Here is an 18,641-nt window from a genome sequence, read left to right on the forward strand (position 1 = left end):
CACTCCAGCTCTTGGGCAACAGACAATTCTGGGATGAAGCAGGTTATTCAAGAGAACTTCTCATGAAGCACGTCTGCTCACTACATTTGTGTGCAGTAAAGTAGAAAGAATTAAATGTCATAAAGCGCTTGTTTTCTACATTTGCTGTAGGGTGTAACTCCTGGTGTTTTTGATTCTACCATAGCTCCCTATCCAGAATGCTTCATTCTGCTTTAAATTCAAAGTGTGTATATATATATGTGTGTGTGTGTGTTCATATAAATAAAAATATTAATCTCATTTAGCAAAGCCAGACAAGAGAAAAGGGTAGATACGTTATTCTTAAAAAACAAACAACCTTGAGATTAAGTGGAGCATTAGTTTCATGAACAAAGATCTCTACTTAAAGTCCAGAATCTTAACATGGTTACAATTCAAAAAAGGATAGTTTCAAATATACTTTTATTAGTTTTGTATTTTGTTATTACAAAAATGTCTGAAAATATATAGTCCATTTGTTGAAAAGGGGTTGCATCTACATAGATTACATTTTATTTACATAATAATTAAGGTGTTTGTGCTTTTTTAAAAAAAAATCCCACTGGACACATGAAAGACTCGGGCTAATTAGTGAAGTGTCAATGGCAGCCTGAGAAAATCGCTTATCTGAGCAAGTGAAGGAATGTTCATTTATATTGGAGCAATCAGATTTGCTCTACACGTATCTCGTAGTTTGTTTATTGTAGCCATTCGCAGACTTCCAGGTTCTGTAAATATTTTCTAGAATTGAAAATTAAAGAATTAGCATATACTAGGGTGCAAAAAAATATCTGAGAAGGTGCTTCAGGTTATAAAACAAGCAGAATCACACTGATCAGCAAATGCCATGAGGCAAATTTCTCTTCCTAGAATGGGATGGATCACATTATTGAATGGGCTCAATAACTAACAGTTCTTTTTAAATCAACAACTTATAATGTTCTGCATGTATTTCTTAATGCTCATGATAGTTAATCTTCAGATAGTTATACAATACATTAGACCATGGAAACTAGTGAATATTAAGAGTCTTGCACCTGTACTCTTTACAGTTTCAATATTGGAAATATTACAACAGCCACTTGGTCAGATAGATTTAGGGCTAATTTTCCTTTATAGCTAAGTAGAGCTTCCATGTTATTTATGCTGTAATTGTAACTTTCTCAGGGTAATCAGGCTGGCCAAAAATTAGATGGGTCTTTGATCTGACTCAGCAAAATTTCAGAGAATTTAAATCTGATCCTAGACATTTTTAGATGACAAAATCAAGAGAGAATTGTGCTTGGGAATAATTAGAATACTGTGTTACATTTAACAAGAATATTGAGTTGCAAAAAAACAAACTAAAAAACCAATTAAAGCACCAGTCTTATGCACAAAGACTCCTAGCTTTCAGAGCAAAGGTGGATAAAGAAGACATGGTAGATATCCATAAAATCATGCACAATATGGCAAATATGAAGAGAGTTTTTTCTCAGAATGAATGACCTTGGGGTCATCCACTAAAGCTAAATACAGGGAGATTCAAGACAATATGGTATATAAATAAACTTTAACTGTAGAGTTTGGTGCCATGGCCACCAAAAATGGTTTTAAAAAGGAAATTATACACATTTATGCAGATCAAACTACCAGTAATTAACTAGGCTGGACGGTTGTATCCTGACTCAACAGGCAGCATATTTTAAATGCCAGCTGCTGGACAGCAAGAGGACTATTTCCCACTTTTGTTCATGTTTGGAGATAGAATTTGCCACAATGGCACATAGAATGCAGGACTAAAGGGACCTTTGACACACTCCAGCAAGGCTCAAAAGCTTGTAGAGAAGGGTGTATCTCAGCTTTCCAGAGATTTAGTGTTACACAGTATCTATGAAACGTGAGGATGCCACTAAAACTGTGAAGCCATATGAACACATGGCTGTTGCTACTCTGTGAAGCTAATTGAGACTAAGTTGACACAACACCCTTGGAGGAAAGTCATGAATACAAATGCTTTGGTAAAGCCTACTATTCAAACTGACTTTTGAAAAGTAATAGCTTCTTAAACATTTTCTTACCACTACCAGAAGTTCCATAGAAAGCATATCCATAAAAGTAAAATGAGCATCTAGATATCCATTACTTATTATCTGTGTGTACTTAGCTATTTTGGTTATGCAGTGGTGAGAAAGTGGGTGACTCCATAATGCTGTGCATCACTTCCAACATGATCTATGCTTCATCTGAGTCTTATATACACCTTCTCCAGCCAAGAAACAATGTTGGCTCAATGTATTTGGTAAAGGCATGACACAGTACACCATTTTGTGTGTTGTTTAACCAGAATCTGTTTAAAAAGATGAAGCCTAAATCTTGCACATCACTGTACTGCAGAATGATGGATAGCTCTAGGGGTTTTTGAAAGTTTCACTACTATGTTGCATCTGCAGAGCAAAGCCTGAAGCACAGCATCATAGGCTGGATCCATACTTGCCCTTCTATGGAGGGAGGACCTACTTTCAGTTACAGAAGGGTCCAAAAGTTCAGAAAGGTGGACAGGGACAAGAGACCAAGGTTCAAATTCCCATTCAAGCATGGTATTCACTGGATAACCTCAGGCCAGTTTTTTAAATTTTTTGTTAAATTTGTATTCTGTGTTTGGTTCAGGAGGTTAAGGCAGCATACGTAACATTCCCCACCTCCAATTTTTCCACACGTGACAACCCTGTGAGGTAGGTTGACTGTCCTAAAGACATCTAGGGAGCTTCTATGGCTGAAAATGAACTAGAATCTGGGTTTCCCTAATGCCACTCAAACACCATCCACTCAACTTACTCCACTGGACTTCATTTTATCTTTTGTGAGGATAAAATGAAGCTGACTCCCATGTATGGCACTTTGAGCTGAGGAAAAGCAGGATTTTCCCCCACCAACTCTTTTGTGCAACCTTTAGCTCTGTATCTTATTACTTGGATGGTCCTGAGTTCTTTTAACCTATTAGAAGTGTTTTTCAAAAGGTTTCAGAAGAAAGGGTAAAATAGACAAAATCATTCCTCCTATATGTAAAATTAGAACCACACATATCTTGGATTGAAGCAGTCACTCACAGCTTAGTCACCTCATGAATGGATTACTGTAACATGCTCTATGTGAGACTGCCCTTAAAGACCACTCAGAAGCTACAGCTGGTCAAGAATGCAGCACCACAGACAGTGAGAGGCATACCTCATGGTCCCATTGTTCTGTGAGCCACACTGGTTACTGGTTGGCTTCTGGGTGCAATTCAAGGTGCTGGTTAGTGCCTAAGAAGTCCTTCGTAGCATAGGCCTGGTTATCTGAGGGACCGCCCATCTCTGGTGAGATTAGGCAGCATGAATGTGCTTTGGATCCCATCAAGCAGGGTCATCTAGCGGAACCCAGGAAGCAACGCCTTCTTTGTCATGGCACCTGTCCTCTGGAATATCTCCCCCCAGAAGATGGCTCTCACTCTGATGACATTCAGGCAGCTATTAGAGACCTGACTATTCTCCCAGGCTTTTTTCTCCCAGGATGATTGAGCCCATTGGATGGGGCTTTTTTGGTTTATATGTTTGTCTTTGAGCTGCTCATGATCTCTGTTTTGGTATTTTTTTCTTTTTAAATATGAGTTGCCCAGAGTTATTGGGTGTTGACCAGCCTACAAATCGCATAACTAAATAAAACATACTTTAAAAGTTAATGTTGAAACATACTTTGTAAAGCCTGCTTAAACAATATTCTGAACAACTGAACGCAATTATAGCAGAGTTATAGTTTTCTAGAATGCCACCTACCTGCATGAAAAGATGACACTCTGTTACAAATGGTCCTGTAGTAATCTGCTTAAATTTTTCACATATTTCGGGGAAATTTGTAGCTTCCAAAATGAAATCTTGGTGTTGCTTAATTAATGTTAAGGCCACACGAAATATTATTTTTGATCCTTCATAGAACAAACAGTCCCAAATTCGGAGTACAGTCTGTAGAAGAATGAAATTAGTCATCACTGAAGTGCATGAAATACATGTGCTAGAATTTGGATAATTAAATAAAAGGCAAGTGCACACAGCTCAAGTTGTCATCAGTTCTCACTTGCCTCTACTGGAAGAATGTCAATGAACAAACATATAAACCAACGGGACACCACCAAAGTCCACAAGTTGCCATGCTTTTCCATTAATTCTGCCACAGCTGGAATCTTCATCTTCACAAGGTGTCCAAGAACTTCTTGATCTGTTTTCAGACCCATCATTTCTGGACTATAGTAATCTTTAGAAAGATGATACAAAAACTAAGTCACCAGAATGCAATTTATTATTTTTAACATGTTCTGTAATAAATATGTAACAGTAAGAAACGCATCTTCTTTCAAAGCTAATTTTCACCTTGTCTGGTCCATTGGTTCTACTGTGAAATTATGAAATTCGACTGGTGAAGTTGAAAAAGTATGGAAGACTAAGCTGTATTACAAGTTTTGACTGAGGACAATTTGCAGTAAACCGATAAAGTCCAGTCACCTATGTTCTTGGACAGGGACAGAGAATAAAGTCTAGCAAGAGTAGGTGGTGCTGGAAATATTTTTTATTACCACTAGCTGGGACTCAGCCTGGATGAAGCTTATTTCCAGTCCCTAATAATTATGAAAAGGTATATACAGATGTCGAATTTACGTAAAACTACAGACTACTTTACATCTTACGGAAAGTATGTTGTATGCTGAGGTATGACACTGGTATGGTACATCTAACTGCAAAGGGCAAATAATAATAATCATAATAATCCCATCATAAGCCATTTTTCTCAATTCACTTGTACTGCATGAGAGAGAAAAATGGCCACACCAATTCTTAATCAAGCCGCCAGATGGCGCTCCATAACTTGGCATAGAGTGCCATGCAGTAAATTCCAGGTTCCTGTAATCATTCCAGGATCGGTTGAAAGAGAACAGCAGTTGCTGCTTTCAGTCTCCAAAAGCAGAGCAAAACCTACAGGCCAAAACTGTGTGCAAGAATAGCAGGCATTATTCCACACCATTAGGAATGCTACCAGATCAAGGTTAGACATGCCACTGCTCTGCTTTCTTGATCATATAATAAGCAAACTCCCAGAGGAGAAAGATGGAAGATTTTAAAAAGAAAACATTAAAAGATTTCACACTACAAATAATGTATGCCTTTCCACTTCCATCACATACCTTATTACACATGGAAAATTACCTTCCAAAGAAAAAAGGAAATGGGAAATATAAAAATCCAGTGGAATACAGAGATGAAGCATTTCTCAATGCTTCATTAACTAAAAACTTTCAAATACATAATTTTGTCTTGCCTTTGTTTTGCAGTTTTCAAGTGATTTACTGCAACAAGCATTCCATTTCAATATTTTACATCAGTCGCAGACCAGTATAAATAGCACAGAAGCACTAAGAATTATAACCAAGAAAAGACTATCATTAAAAGCCATAGACTATAAAATACATAAAGCCTTTTACTGTTGATTAGATTTATATCCCACTTTTTGTTCAGGAGCTCAAGGCAGCATACATAGTGTTCTGTCCTCCTACTTGTCCCCACGATAACCACACTGAGGTTGTTTGGGTAGAGAGAGAACAATTGTCCCAAAGTTGCGTGAGGGACAACTAGAACCGTGTTTCCTTGCTCCTAATCCAGCACCAGGACCACCACACCACATTGGCTCTTAATGCTTCCTCTTACATTTAAAGGAGGTGGCAATACCCAGTCATGCTGCTAGCTATTACAATCCTCCAAGGAATACTCTAGTTGCAATGTACAACATACATCAAGAATCAGCTATCTAAAATAACGTATTCTGATGGCAACAGAAGCCTCAAGAGGCACTAAATCACTGAAAACCATGCAAACACATATTTAAAATCCAGGAAAGAGAAAGAGTTTTATTCTAATGCTGAAAAGTCAACCTGGGTCCCAGGAGAAAGAGTTCCACAGCTGAGGAACACGCCCGCCCCCCACATCCTACCATCCATACTAACGGATCAGCGTAATATGAATATGGCAGATTGTATTAAAATGGCATAAGCAGCAGTATTTTTATTGCAGCTCTAAACTGACCAGGAAAAGATATTAGTAAAAATGAAGCACGAGTCAGAACTTAATTACATTATCATAATGCTGTATGAAGTTCAGTTTACTACTTATATTAATGAACTAGGTAAAGATAGAGAATGAAAATGACTACTAAGGCTTCTGCAATCTCCTAAAGCAGCCGGTATTTTCAATTTCTTTTCATTAACATTATTGCTTATGATTGACCAAAGCCTAAAGCATCCGAAGTTGCTTATTATTTTCTCTCTCTCTTGCATGAATAGACTCAAGTTTTAAAACAGCTGAAAATTCTTGTAGGCAGATATCTTAGCTAACTTGGAATTGATGGAATGCTACTACAACAGCAGACCTAATGAGAGGGGATATATGAAACGTATGAGGGAACTATGGATGGACAGAAGACCTACATCCATACTAACTGAGAAACAGCTAGTTACCCAGCGCTTCAACATAGTGAAGAGGAAGCTGCTCTCACAACTTGAGATGGACCAACTCCACATTACAACCTGGACTCAAGCAGACCTGGAAGAACAATTGGATGTGCAGCCAATACCTGAAGCTGGAATGTCACTGCCACCCCCTCCATTACAGAACACAGCAGCTGATATGAGGCAGAGGATCACAGATAAATTAGCTACAATCAACCCTCGAGACTGATTGTCAAGGCTCAGTGGAGAGGTACCATTGGATAGTATGCTAGAAAATGCCAATAGAGCCTTCCAGACAATCCCTACTACCACCATAACTCAAACCAATGAACTGGTATACACTACAGCCACTGTAATCCTGGAAATGCTTGGCTACACGATAAAAAAGAACAGCAGTACATACCCCCCCGGAAAATGAGATTGGAGGCTAAGATCAAGGCAACTCAGAGAAAAGTCAGTTAGCTGGTAGAACTACAAAAGGGTATGGAGATGAAGGATAAGACTCGGCTACTGAAAAAATACAAGGGCCTGACTCCATCTGAAGCTCTAGAGACTGCTAAACAAAGGCTCACAGCACTGGCTGCCAGGCTAAGGAGATACACTAGAGAAGCAGAGGCCAAGAAGATAAATGCCCTCTTCTCCAAAGAACCATCCAAAGTGTACTCCCAACTGCAGTGTAACCCACACAGTAACAGCTGAGCCACCAGCAGCGGAAACTGAACAGTACTGGAAGAACATATGGGAGAAAGAGAAGACACATAACAACAGTGCAAAGTGGCTGTAGGACCTGAAAGCAGACCACAGCAATCTCCCAGAACAGGAACCAGTCACCATCACAGTAGCAGACATCCAACAGCGGGTAAAGAACATGAAAAGCTGGACAGCACCTGGCCTGGACATGATCCACACCTACTGGCTAAAGAAACTAACAGCAGTGCATGAACGCCTAGCAGCACAGATGAACCAGCTGCTAGCAGCAGGCTCCCACCCAAACTGGCTAACACAAGGAAGGACAGTGCTGATCATGAAAGACCCTCACAAGGGAACAGCACCATCCAACTACTGGCCAACTATTGGCCAATAACCTGCCTCCCCACAACATGGAAAGTTCCATCAGGCATCCTAGCCGCCAAGCTACAAGACCATATGGGCCAGCACAGCTCAGAAAGGCATTGGGAACAACACCAGAGGCTCAAAACACCAGTTACTCATAAATAGAGCAGCCTCCTGAGACTCAAGGTCTAGGCAGACCAATCTGAGCACAGCCTGGATTGACTACAGGAAAGCCTATGACTCAATGTCACACACATGGATCTGTGAATACCTGGTGCTATACAAAGTCAACAGGACACTAAGGACCTTCCTCAAGTACTCAATTGGACTGTGAAAGACAACACTGGAAGTCAACTCAAGACAGCATGCACAAGTGGCCATCAAGTGCAGTATATACCAAGGTGATGCACTGTCCCCGCTGCTGTTCTGCATAGGCTTAAACCCCCTCAGCCAGATAATCACAAGGACTGGATATGAGTACAAGTTCAAGAGTGGAATCACCATCAGCCACCTCCTCTACATGGATGACATCAAGCTGTATGCTAAGAGTGAACGAGACACCAGCTCACTGATCCACCTAACACGGATCTACAGTGAGGACATTGGGATGTCATTCAGACTGGAGAAGTGTAACTGGATGATAGTAAAGAGAGGGAAGGTAGTTAAGACCAATGGAGTAGAACTACCAGTGGGCCACATAGCAGACATAGAGACCAGCTATAAATACCTTGGTATCCCACATTCACATGGGAACCACGATGAGGAGGCAAGGAAGACAGCAACATCCAAGTACCACCAAAGGATAAAACAGGTCCTGAAGAGCCAGCTCAATGGAAAGAACAAGATCCATACCATCAATATGTACACCCTGCCAGTCATCAGATACCCTGCCAGTATAGTGAGCTGACCAAAGGAAGACATGGAGGCTGCCAGTGTGAAGACCTGGAAGTTCCTCACAATGTATGGAGGTTTCCACCCCAAGTCCAACACCCAGAGATTGTACACCAGCCACAAAGAGGACAGGCAGGGTCTGATGAGTGTCAAAGCCACTGTCTGGACAAAACCCAGAGCATCCAGGAGTACATCAGTAAGATGGCACCCAAAGATGAGCTGCTGAGAGAATGCCTGAGGCAGCAGCAGACATGGGAGGAAGTTCAAGCAGAGGAAGTTCCATGGCAAGACAAGACACTGCACGGGATGTACCTTCAACAGATAGCTGAGGCGGCTGACAGTGGGAAATCCTACCAGTGGCTGGCAAGGGCTGGACAAGAGACAGCACTGAGGCACTGATCACAGCAGCAAAAGAGCAGGTGCTAAGCACCAGATCCATAGAAGCAGGGGTCTACCACACTAGACAGAGCCCAAGGTGTAGGCCATGCAGAGAGGCCTCAGAGACAGTCCAACACATAGTGGCAGGGTATAAGATGCAGGCAGGAACAGCATACACTGAACAACACAACCAAGTAGCTGGCATTGTGTACAGGAACATCTGCACAGTGTAAGGGCTAGACTTTCCCAAGTCCAGATGGGAGATTCCACAGAAGGTTGTGGAGAATAACAGGGCTAAGATCCTGTGGGACTTCCAGATCCAGACGGACAGGCAGGTACTGGCCAATCAACCAGACATCGTGGTAGTAGACAAGGACCAGAAGACAGTGGTAGTGATAGATGTAGCAGTTCCAAGTGACAGCAACATCAGGAAGAAGGAGTATGAGAAGCTGGAGAAATACCAGGGCCTGAAGGAGAGGATGTGGAAAGTAAAGGCCAAAGTGGTCCCAGTGGTGGTAGGTATATAGCAATGACATAATTTGTCAAAAAACACCTTCAGCTTCACACATACAGAAATAAATCTGATGGCATTTTGCAATCTGTGGGACTGTGGCAGGACCTATATTTTGAAAGATAGGTCTTAAATTGCTGCATATGGGTTCACCCAAAGATAAAGTCGATGAATTGCAACATTTCTCTATTTTTGCCCATTCTTTTCAATCTATTTGTGGTACAAAACAAGATTACATAGGACATACAATCTTCATTCCTTATTCCCAAATCTCATTTTAGCTTAATAGAAAAATTGCTACTTTGCATTATTTTTTTAAAAAATTAATATCAGGACTCTTAACAAAGCAAAATATAACCTGCTATTTCGTTTCAATTTGCTAAATGGAAGGAGGGCTGTCATAAGCAATTCTGTTGCATTGCAAATTTAAAAGCCAGTTCTGGAGTTGGGGGGGGGGAATTGCATGTACACATTTGTATATATCGCATTCAGCAGTGGAAATATGTATGCACAAGTCTTGAGCCTAACAGAACTGCAATATATCTTCTCCTTTGGAGCATCTACTCTGCAGAAACAGAAGTGCATGCACTGTTTTCAATGTTGTGCAATAGAGGTGTAAACTGAGGGGAAAAAAAGCAGAAAGAATACTTTTCAAGTTCAGTACAAACAGAATGCTGTTGTAGATTTGAATATAACAAAATATGAAATAATCTGAGATGTTTCACTGAGACACAGAGCTACAACTGCCTGAATTACATGCCACTCTGAAGACTAGTACTATTGCTCCAATGTTAAGACCATAGAGTAGAGGTTCTCAAACTTTCTCAGTTCACGGTGCCCTTCATGTATCAGTAATTTTTTCACGGTACCCCTAGCCTTGTAGTTTGCACAGGGTCCAACAGATCTCGAATATCACTCTGTTATCTCACAGCGCCACTGGGTGTTTGCTGCAGAGCCCTGAGGTGCTGTGGCACTATTTGGGAACCATGGCTGTAGAACCAGTTGTGGTGGTCTTTCCTTCTATGGGGAGGATGCTTCAGTTCCCCAATAATTTTTGTTACTTTTTCCCAATTGTTTCCAACTCTTTAAAGCTGTATACTTCTTAAGGTGCAGTGACCCGAACTATGCACAATACTCCAAGTGTGATCTCACCAGAGATTTGTACATACTACTACTGAGGATAATAATGAAAACAATAATGAAAATCACAAAATATAAAGACCTGCAAATAGAACAACTTTGGCAAAAGAAAGCAAAGATAGTACCAATAGTAATAGGCATCTTGGATGCAATCCCAAAACAACTGGAACACCGCTTGAACATCATCAGCATTGACAAAATCACCATCAGTCAATCGCAAAAGGCAGCTTTACTTGGAACAGCTTATATCCTGCAATGATACCTTTAACACCATCAAACAACAACACCTGCCTATCCCAGGTCCTTGGGAAGGAGTTGAGAGGTGGATAAAAATGCCAAATCCAGTCTAAACATCTGGCTCTGAGATCAATCATGATAACAACAATTTCAGGTTGATATTTTCATCAGGCGGTCTACTGTGACTCCAAGTCCCCTTTCCTCATCATTTATTGCCAGCACATATCCCATTAATGTATAAAAGAAAGTCAGATTTTTCTTGTGCCAACATGCAATGCTTTATTTATACTAAACTGTATTTGCCATTTAGAAGGCCACATTTAAGTTTGGAGAGATCCTTTTGGAGCTCTGCACAATTGCTTTTTGATTTTACCACCCTGAAAGGTTTTGGACAAAGAGCAAACATGGACACTTCACAGTTCAACTTGAACTCCAGATCATTCACATAACAACTGAAAATCACTAGTTCCTGTACTATGCATCTTTCCCCAGTATGAGAACCAACGTTTTATTCCAACTGTTTCCTATTTTTAACTAGTTGCCAATCTGCCAAACTCACTCGATTCCATTTGCTCAGAAGCCTTTGGTGAAGAATTTGGACAAAGGCTTCTTAAAATCCAAGTGCATAGTATTTATTAGATAATCCTTATTTCCCTGCATTTTGACACCTTTATAAAAGTTTGAAAATTTAGTGAGGCAAGTCACGCTTGCAGAAGCCATGTTGGTTCCTTTTTAGCAAGACTCATTCTTCTGCATATTCACTTGTTTCCTCTTTAATATTCCTTTCGATCATTTTCCTGGGAACAGATGTTAAGCTAAAGGGATTATGATTTCCTTTACTGATCCTCAAAGATGTTATATGAATTGGGTCACAACGGCTATTTTTAAGCCCTGAGAATGGATGCTGATGTTAAAGAAAAGTTTCATATTTTTGTGAAAAGATCAGCAATTTCATAATCAAGTTCTTGAAGAATTCTTCACTGGATATTATCTGGTCCTGTATATTTACTATTGTAGTTTGTCCATTTGGTTTGTGACTTCATTTCTCATTGTTTCCATTTATCTCAGTTCATCTGATGTACCTCCTGAAAAAGTCAGCTTTGGCTCAGAAATCTGTTTTATGTCCTCAGCAGTAAAGACAGATGCAAAGAATTCATTTAATTTCTCTGCTACTTTCCTATCCTCCTTTAATACATCTTTGTTGACAGTTTCCTATTCTGAATATATTTGAGGACTTTTTTTTTTTTTTTAAGTGCTTTGCAAAATTAGTATTACCTATATAGATTTAGACTTTCTCAAAGAACAGAGTTTCCCAAGTCCTGCTATGCTGCCTCATGGGGGGGGGAATGGGACAGTATTCCTGGGAGGGTTGAGTGAAGAACACCAGGAGTCAAGAGTACATACATGTCAAGAGTATATAATCCCAGCAAGGTCACGCAGGTGTGAAGATCATTCCAGCTCCCCAGTTAAAGCAAGCAGGTACTATACTGGGCAGCAGCGAAATAGGGAGATGCTGGGGCAGAAGATCACGTTAGTGGCAATGGCAAAGGCATCATTTCATACTGCGTGGGAGAAGGCGATGGTAAACCACTCCTGCATTTTACTAAGACAATCACATGAATAAACAATATAAAGTGACTGACGATATACACTACTGAAAAAGGAAAAGCTGAAGCTCTTTCAGAATATGAATGTTTATGACATGGCTAGGTTAAAGCCTTTGGGATGCCTAGTTGTTGATGTTGCCACACAGAAAAGGAAAATGCAAAGCTGCAAAGACAAAATTGCAGTAGAAACGTGGAATGTAAGAAGCATAAACGTGGGAAAGCTCAACATAGCAAAAGATGAATCAGCTACACATTGGTATCTCAGGCACCACTGAATTGAAACGGACCGGGACTGGACACTTTCAGTTAGAAAATCATACTATTAACTCAGGACATGAAAAACAAAGGAGGAACACCAGTGCTTTCATAATCAGGACAGGTATAGCAAGAACAGTACTTGGCTGCAATGCAATCAATGACCAAATAACATCCGTTAGACTTTCCAGACAACCCTTTAATTTTACATGCATCCAGGTTTGTGCTTCAACCACTGATGCGGAAGAAGAGGAGGCTCTCTTCACATGTACCCAAAATAGTGCTTAGGATCATCCAATGTAGATTAGAGCCCTGCTTGGAAAGGGAGATGCCAGGTGTTCAAGGAGGCTTTAGAAAAGGCCACGGAATACAAACATTATTACTGATGAATGCTGGATAACTGAGAAAGCCAAATAATATAAAAAAATAAGTCGATGGGTGCTTCATAGATTATAGAAAGTTATTTGTGTCAATCATGTCAAATTGGGGAATGCGCTTAGAAAAATGGAAACTCAGAACAGCTCATTGCCCTCATGCAAAATCTATACACAGGTCAGGAAGCCACAATCTACAAGACGGAACATGGCAAAATGGATGGGATATTAAGGGAAACTGGATTGAAAGAAGATGCACATGATTTTAAAACTGGAGGAAGAAACATCAATAAACTGTGCTATGCTGAAGATACTACTTTCCTAGCTGAAAATGCAAATGCAAGCTCTAGTAACGAAAGTCAAGGAGCACAGTGAAAAAGTGATATTAAGATTAAGTATAAAGACAACTAAATTCATGACAACAGGTACGTAACCAGCCTTAAAATCGACAATGAAGATATTGAAGTGGTAGATAGCTTCTCCCTTTTAGGAGCAACTATCAACAGTAAAGGATCAAGCAGTCAAGAAATATCCCAGAGACTAGCACTTGGTAAAATAGTAATGGAGACCTTGAAGAAGATATTCAGATGCTGGGATGTGTCTATACCAGTGTTTCTCAACCTTGGCAACTTGAAGATGTGTGGACTTCAACAGTTGAAGTCCACACATCTTCAAGTTGCCAAGGTTGAGAAACACTGGTCTATACCTATGAAGATCAGAATTGTGAAGGAACTGGTTTTCCCCGTGATTCTCTATGGAAGTTAACGTTAAAGAAGCAGAACATAAAAAGTATTGACGTTTTTGAATGTTGGTATTGGAAAAGAATGTCATGGATAGCCAAGAAAGCAAACACATTGATCATAGAACAAATAAAGTACCCACTTGAGGCACAAATGACCAGGTTGAAATTATATTTTGGACACATTATGTGAAGACCTAGCTTTTTTCAGAAGTCTATAATGCTGAGAAGTTGGAAGGAAAGAGTCACTTGGATTGAGATGGGCAGCTACAGAAATTGCATAAATAAATAAATAGGAAAAAGAGGATAACCAGCAGCAAGGTGGATGGACTCAATTACAGCAGTGATGGGCACACAGATGGAAGAACTGAAGGGCCAGGTTAGGGCCTGATCATCCTAGAGAAGGTGTATCTATATCGTTGCTAAGATTCAACACCAACTTGATGGCGCATAATCAAAAGTACAGTTATTCCCCAGTTTATGCACTTTAGTCTATACATCCCCATGCTTGAAAGTTTAATTCTGTTGCTTTAATATGCTTACACCACCCCCATATACATACATACATATGCATTTTTTTACTTTAATCCTTTAAGGAGGTCATAATTACAAACATGGACCAAGGAGAGATTATGGGATTATCTCCATGCAGGAGCTAAATAATCAAAACTAAATCATCCTGCTTACTATGGAACTTAGGCATCAGTTCCAAATGGATGTAGTAAATATCAAATTGCTTGTATTAAGGCTAGATTAAATGTCCTATCACCTTTCAGATAGATTTGAAAGGATTTCTATTCTATAAAGATTTTATCCTTCATAGCAAAAAGGCTGGATCAATGGAGCATATTTCTCCTGATCTGTAATTTTTATGTGATGGTTCACAAGGATTTGATCTGGCTTATATTAAAAAACTATCAAACAGATTTAATGTTAAATATGCTACATTTTTGTCACCTGATAGAGATCCAAAGGTGGCTCTTGTGATGGCCAAACTTTTAGGGGTAGCTATTGAATGCAGCTAATAAATTAAATAGGAGTAACTGAATTATTCCAGACACATAGTTAATAGTTAACTAATGTTGAATATTAATTATTTTTCTTAATGTAATGTAATAAGCTTAATATAAGTTCTGCAATATCTATATTCCATTTCATGTTGTATCTCAACTGTAATAGGTTTACAATATATACAAAAATAGACTCCATCTAATTTTTCACATTAGCACCAAGCTTGTTCATGCAAACACCTACCTCATGACCTTTATGAGTAGATTGGATTCTAAGGATGAAGTCTAATATTCTGTGCAGTGTATCATTCCTGATCCTGTTGAACGTGACATGTTTTACTAAATAAGTCATAAAGGATTTGATGTCTTCCATCTGAAAGATGTCAAATAACTCATCCAAATACTACTTTATGTTGCCATCCAAAAAAAACCTCCCTACTTTGACAGTATGGAAACATTTATTTGTAATAAGAAAAGCAGCATCAGCTTATCAGATATATGCATGTAGATTACTGAGCCTATGCTATCACCCTACAAAGCTCCCTTATAGTGCATTTTAAAAAGGTGTAATGTACAACAGTGTTCCCCAACCTTGGCAACTTTTGTATATGTGGATTTCAACTCCTATGATTCCCAGCAATGACCATGTTAGCAGGGGAATTCTGGGAGCTGAACTTCATGCATCTGCCAAGATCAGAAATGGAAGCATTGATGTATAGCAACAAGGAGTGCTATTCCAAATTAAAAGACTTCAAGCCAAACCAGTGATCTTCCTCACTGCAAATGCTTTCAGGGTCTTTATTTGAGTAAACGATTTTACTATCTATCAAGCAGACCTATCAAGATTGGCTGTTTTCACAGACCACTGGCTTCCGAGCACTGTTTTAAACCATATGTCTTTAGTATTTGAGCTACAGTCATCAATATATTTAGATCACCTAAAGCATCATCCAGCAGTCTGGTATATGAAAAGGTATTTTAAAGCTACTAGATCCTCTAAGAGTTTGAGTTGAACTATTTTAACAAATATACAAATGTCTAGAAGCTTTTAGAAGAGTAGCTCTGGTTCAGCTCAGTTTTTAAAAATAATTTCACCAAAGTAGTAAAATCTCAGCCTAGAATGGATTACAGATGAGAGCTCACATAATCATATAAGCCATGTCCACATACACACTCTCCGCCCCATTTCTCTATGCAGAACAAAGTCTAGGCTAGAAACAGTCTCCCAGATTTTTTAATTTGATCCCATGATGCAAATGATGATATATATTTATTTTGTATATAGGGAAACATATACTTAAGGAGCACATGCACATAATTTGCAGTTTCTGACACAAAAGTCCTTTTCTGAATAGAAGTTAAGAAATTCTCAACACATTACTGATGGTACATTATATACATTTAGACTCCTGGAAACCAAAAGCTGTTTATATGAACAGCAAAGTTATTTCTATCTATTAAACTCATTTAAAGGAAACAGGAAACACAGGAAATGAATTCTAAGATGAGATTTAGACATACCAGGTAATATTCGGCCGATGAGAGCATCTAATAACCAAAATGATTCCTCTTCGTTCCTTGTAATAAGAATCAGGTATCCAGCTATGAAATTCATGCCCTGAAATAAAAATGAAATTCCTATTTATTTCATGTTGACTTATGCAATCCCAAGGGAGTCAAGAGAATAAAATAAAGAGAAAAAAGCAAAACATTTTGACTTCTATGTTAATTTAATGTCACAATAGAATTTTTTTGTTGACAGGACAGGAATTCTTTATTCTTTCTTCTCCTCACATATCCAACAGAAGCACTTTGGAGGATTACAAGACTTTGATGGAAAATTAGTCCAGACATTTATGAGGTGGCCAATCTGACCTAAAGGAGAAAGACCTCTTTGGGATTTGGGGTTAAAAAAAAAAAAAAAGGATCTGCTTTCGGCATAAAATTTGCCACTGCCTTTGAGCTTATAGACTTGTGACTATGCCAATAGATAGTTTCTATTACTTCTGCACTTTTACAAATCAAGAATTACTTTGCAACAAAGTTGAGTAATGCCATAGCTTTTGAAGAGTTATGTGTTATGTGAGTGGTAAGTTTTAGAATATTCATGAAGAGTAGTATCACTTGCATTCATTTAGATTTAATCTTTCAATGCATCTCCAGTTTCTCATTGTCTTTTTAATTCTCCTGGCTTTTATTTCACTAGTTGTTCATCTTTTTAGTCAATTCTAGAGCAGGAAGATTAGACTTTTTAATTTTAACTTCATAAAGAATGCCAGCTTGGATTCAAACAAGACAAAAAACTCAATGTGGCAATAATTCTTTATAGAACATTTCAGGTCATTCAAATAGAATCAGCTTTTCTCCTAAGTTTCCAAGACTTTATAATCATCTGTTGACATGACATTGGCTTTCTTCAAACAGTGCGTCCCCCACCTCCTCACATCCTCTTACCAATCTATGAAAAGCCTACAGCTAGTATAAAAAATGTTCAGTGTTGTTGGGGTATTTTGCCCTCCAGTTGTGTGGTTAGTTTGCTTGACAATAGCAACCATGGAGACTATTTGGCATTTGGTTGCAGGAACTATAAAAGTCTGCCCCTCAGAGAATGTCTGAAGAGCAACTGCATTTACTAACCATGCATGCCAGTATAAGACTCTATTAGTACTGTTGCATAAAATAGCAAAGAAAACTTGTATTTTTTAAATACAATTTAAATACCTCTAAAGCAATGTTCACTGCAAGATTCTCTGAAACAGATTAACTGTCACATTAACATTTCTGTACTGAGAAATATTTAAAAATTCCTGAAATATAAGCTTAAATTACACAGAATCATATACACTCTATTGCCTCTGAAAGGTCTACTTGGAACAATCTGCCGCCTGCAGCGTTCAACGTATTTTATCCAGTTGAAAAAGCTTCAACTTCTCAATAGCACATAATTTTCAGAAGTCCTCAAACTGATCCGTTGATTTGACAAGTATTCTGAAGAATAATGGCATCTATTTTGCAGAATATAGTAGCAGCTTGTTCCAAAGCTACAGTTGCCATCTACTGAATTTACTCAATGGTAAAATGGATTAATGATGGTTATTCTAGGACAGGGATAGGAGTTTTCTGTTAACAAGACTAATTTGGGTTACCAGACCAGCTCACCTGGGCAGTAAGGCTATGCAGCAGACCCTTCCCTCCTTCCTCACCTACCAGAGTTACTGTTTATACAGGCACTCTAGCAGAGCACCTTTACTCACAATCCTGTTTTCATGTCTTCTGCCTTCCCTCTGAGGAAAGTGCAAGGCAATCAAGAATTGTCAGAGTCATTCATGCAGGTATTCCACTTAAAATACCTGCCAGCGCTTTTCCTAATGGGAGAATGTGCAGGCCAGCTAGTTACTTGGTACAGGACCAAATGGGGAAAATTGCCTTCCTGTTTCATCCTGAACAGATGAAAGTGCTTCATGCAAAGAATGTTGGTTCCCCACCTCAATTGGCTTTGTCAAGCCTCTACTGCAGGAGAGAGCACAAGTTCCCCCATCTCCTCCTTCATGGGAAATGTATGTTAGCAGTGGGGCTTTTTGGAAAAGAGGAGGACATCACCAATGAGAGAGAGAGATGGACAGTTGGGGAACCTAGACCTATTCCTTCTCTATTCTGGTTTCTGCCAGATGGGCCGAGATTCCAACTAACAATGCTGGCTGGGAATTCTGGATATCATAGCCCTAACTTTTATGACTATGCTAAAGAGACATGAGTTGGAAAAGGCTGCTCTGAAACTATTTTAGCCTGATTCTTTTCTACAGTATCAACAAGGAAGCAACTCCACTGGTTGCAAAGAACATATGTAATGTCATATTAGTGATGTGATTAGTCCCATTCAATGGACTTACAATCATCAAATGGTACAGCACAGATCT

At 39.1% G+C, this 18,641-nt stretch overlaps 1 protein-coding gene across 2 annotated transcripts in view; it reads right to left on the reverse strand.

Annotated features, from left to right (window-relative positions):
- Nucleotides 1–424: 424 nt before the first annotated feature.
- Nucleotides 425–18,641, reverse strand: part of GRTP1 (growth hormone regulated TBC protein 1) — a 30,353-nt gene continuing 12,136 nt past the window's right edge. Inside the window, exons 5-8 of one of the 2 annotated variants that reach the window (XM_007422963.4) lie at nucleotides 16,246–16,342; nucleotides 4,115–4,287; nucleotides 3,813–3,998; nucleotides 425–759 (exon numbers count right to left, since the gene is read on the reverse strand). In XM_007422963.4, the coding sequence (XP_007423025.1) occupies nucleotides 670–759; nucleotides 3,813–3,998; nucleotides 4,115–4,287; nucleotides 16,246–16,342 (546 nt within the window). In that variant the 3' untranslated portion in view covers nucleotides 425–669. Of the gene's footprint in view, nucleotides 3,999–4,114; nucleotides 4,288–16,245; nucleotides 16,343–18,641 lie in introns of both variants that reach the window. The other variant, XM_088136539.1, reaches the window with a different exon arrangement.

The sequence above is a fragment of the Python bivittatus genome, unplaced genomic scaffold (genome assembly GCF_059951505.1).
Source record: "Python bivittatus isolate LINGU-HERP-01145 unplaced genomic scaffold, Pbiv_v1 ctg000060_np1212, whole genome shotgun sequence".
Taxonomy (NCBI): domain Eukaryota; kingdom Metazoa; phylum Chordata; class Lepidosauria; order Squamata; family Pythonidae; genus Python; species Python bivittatus.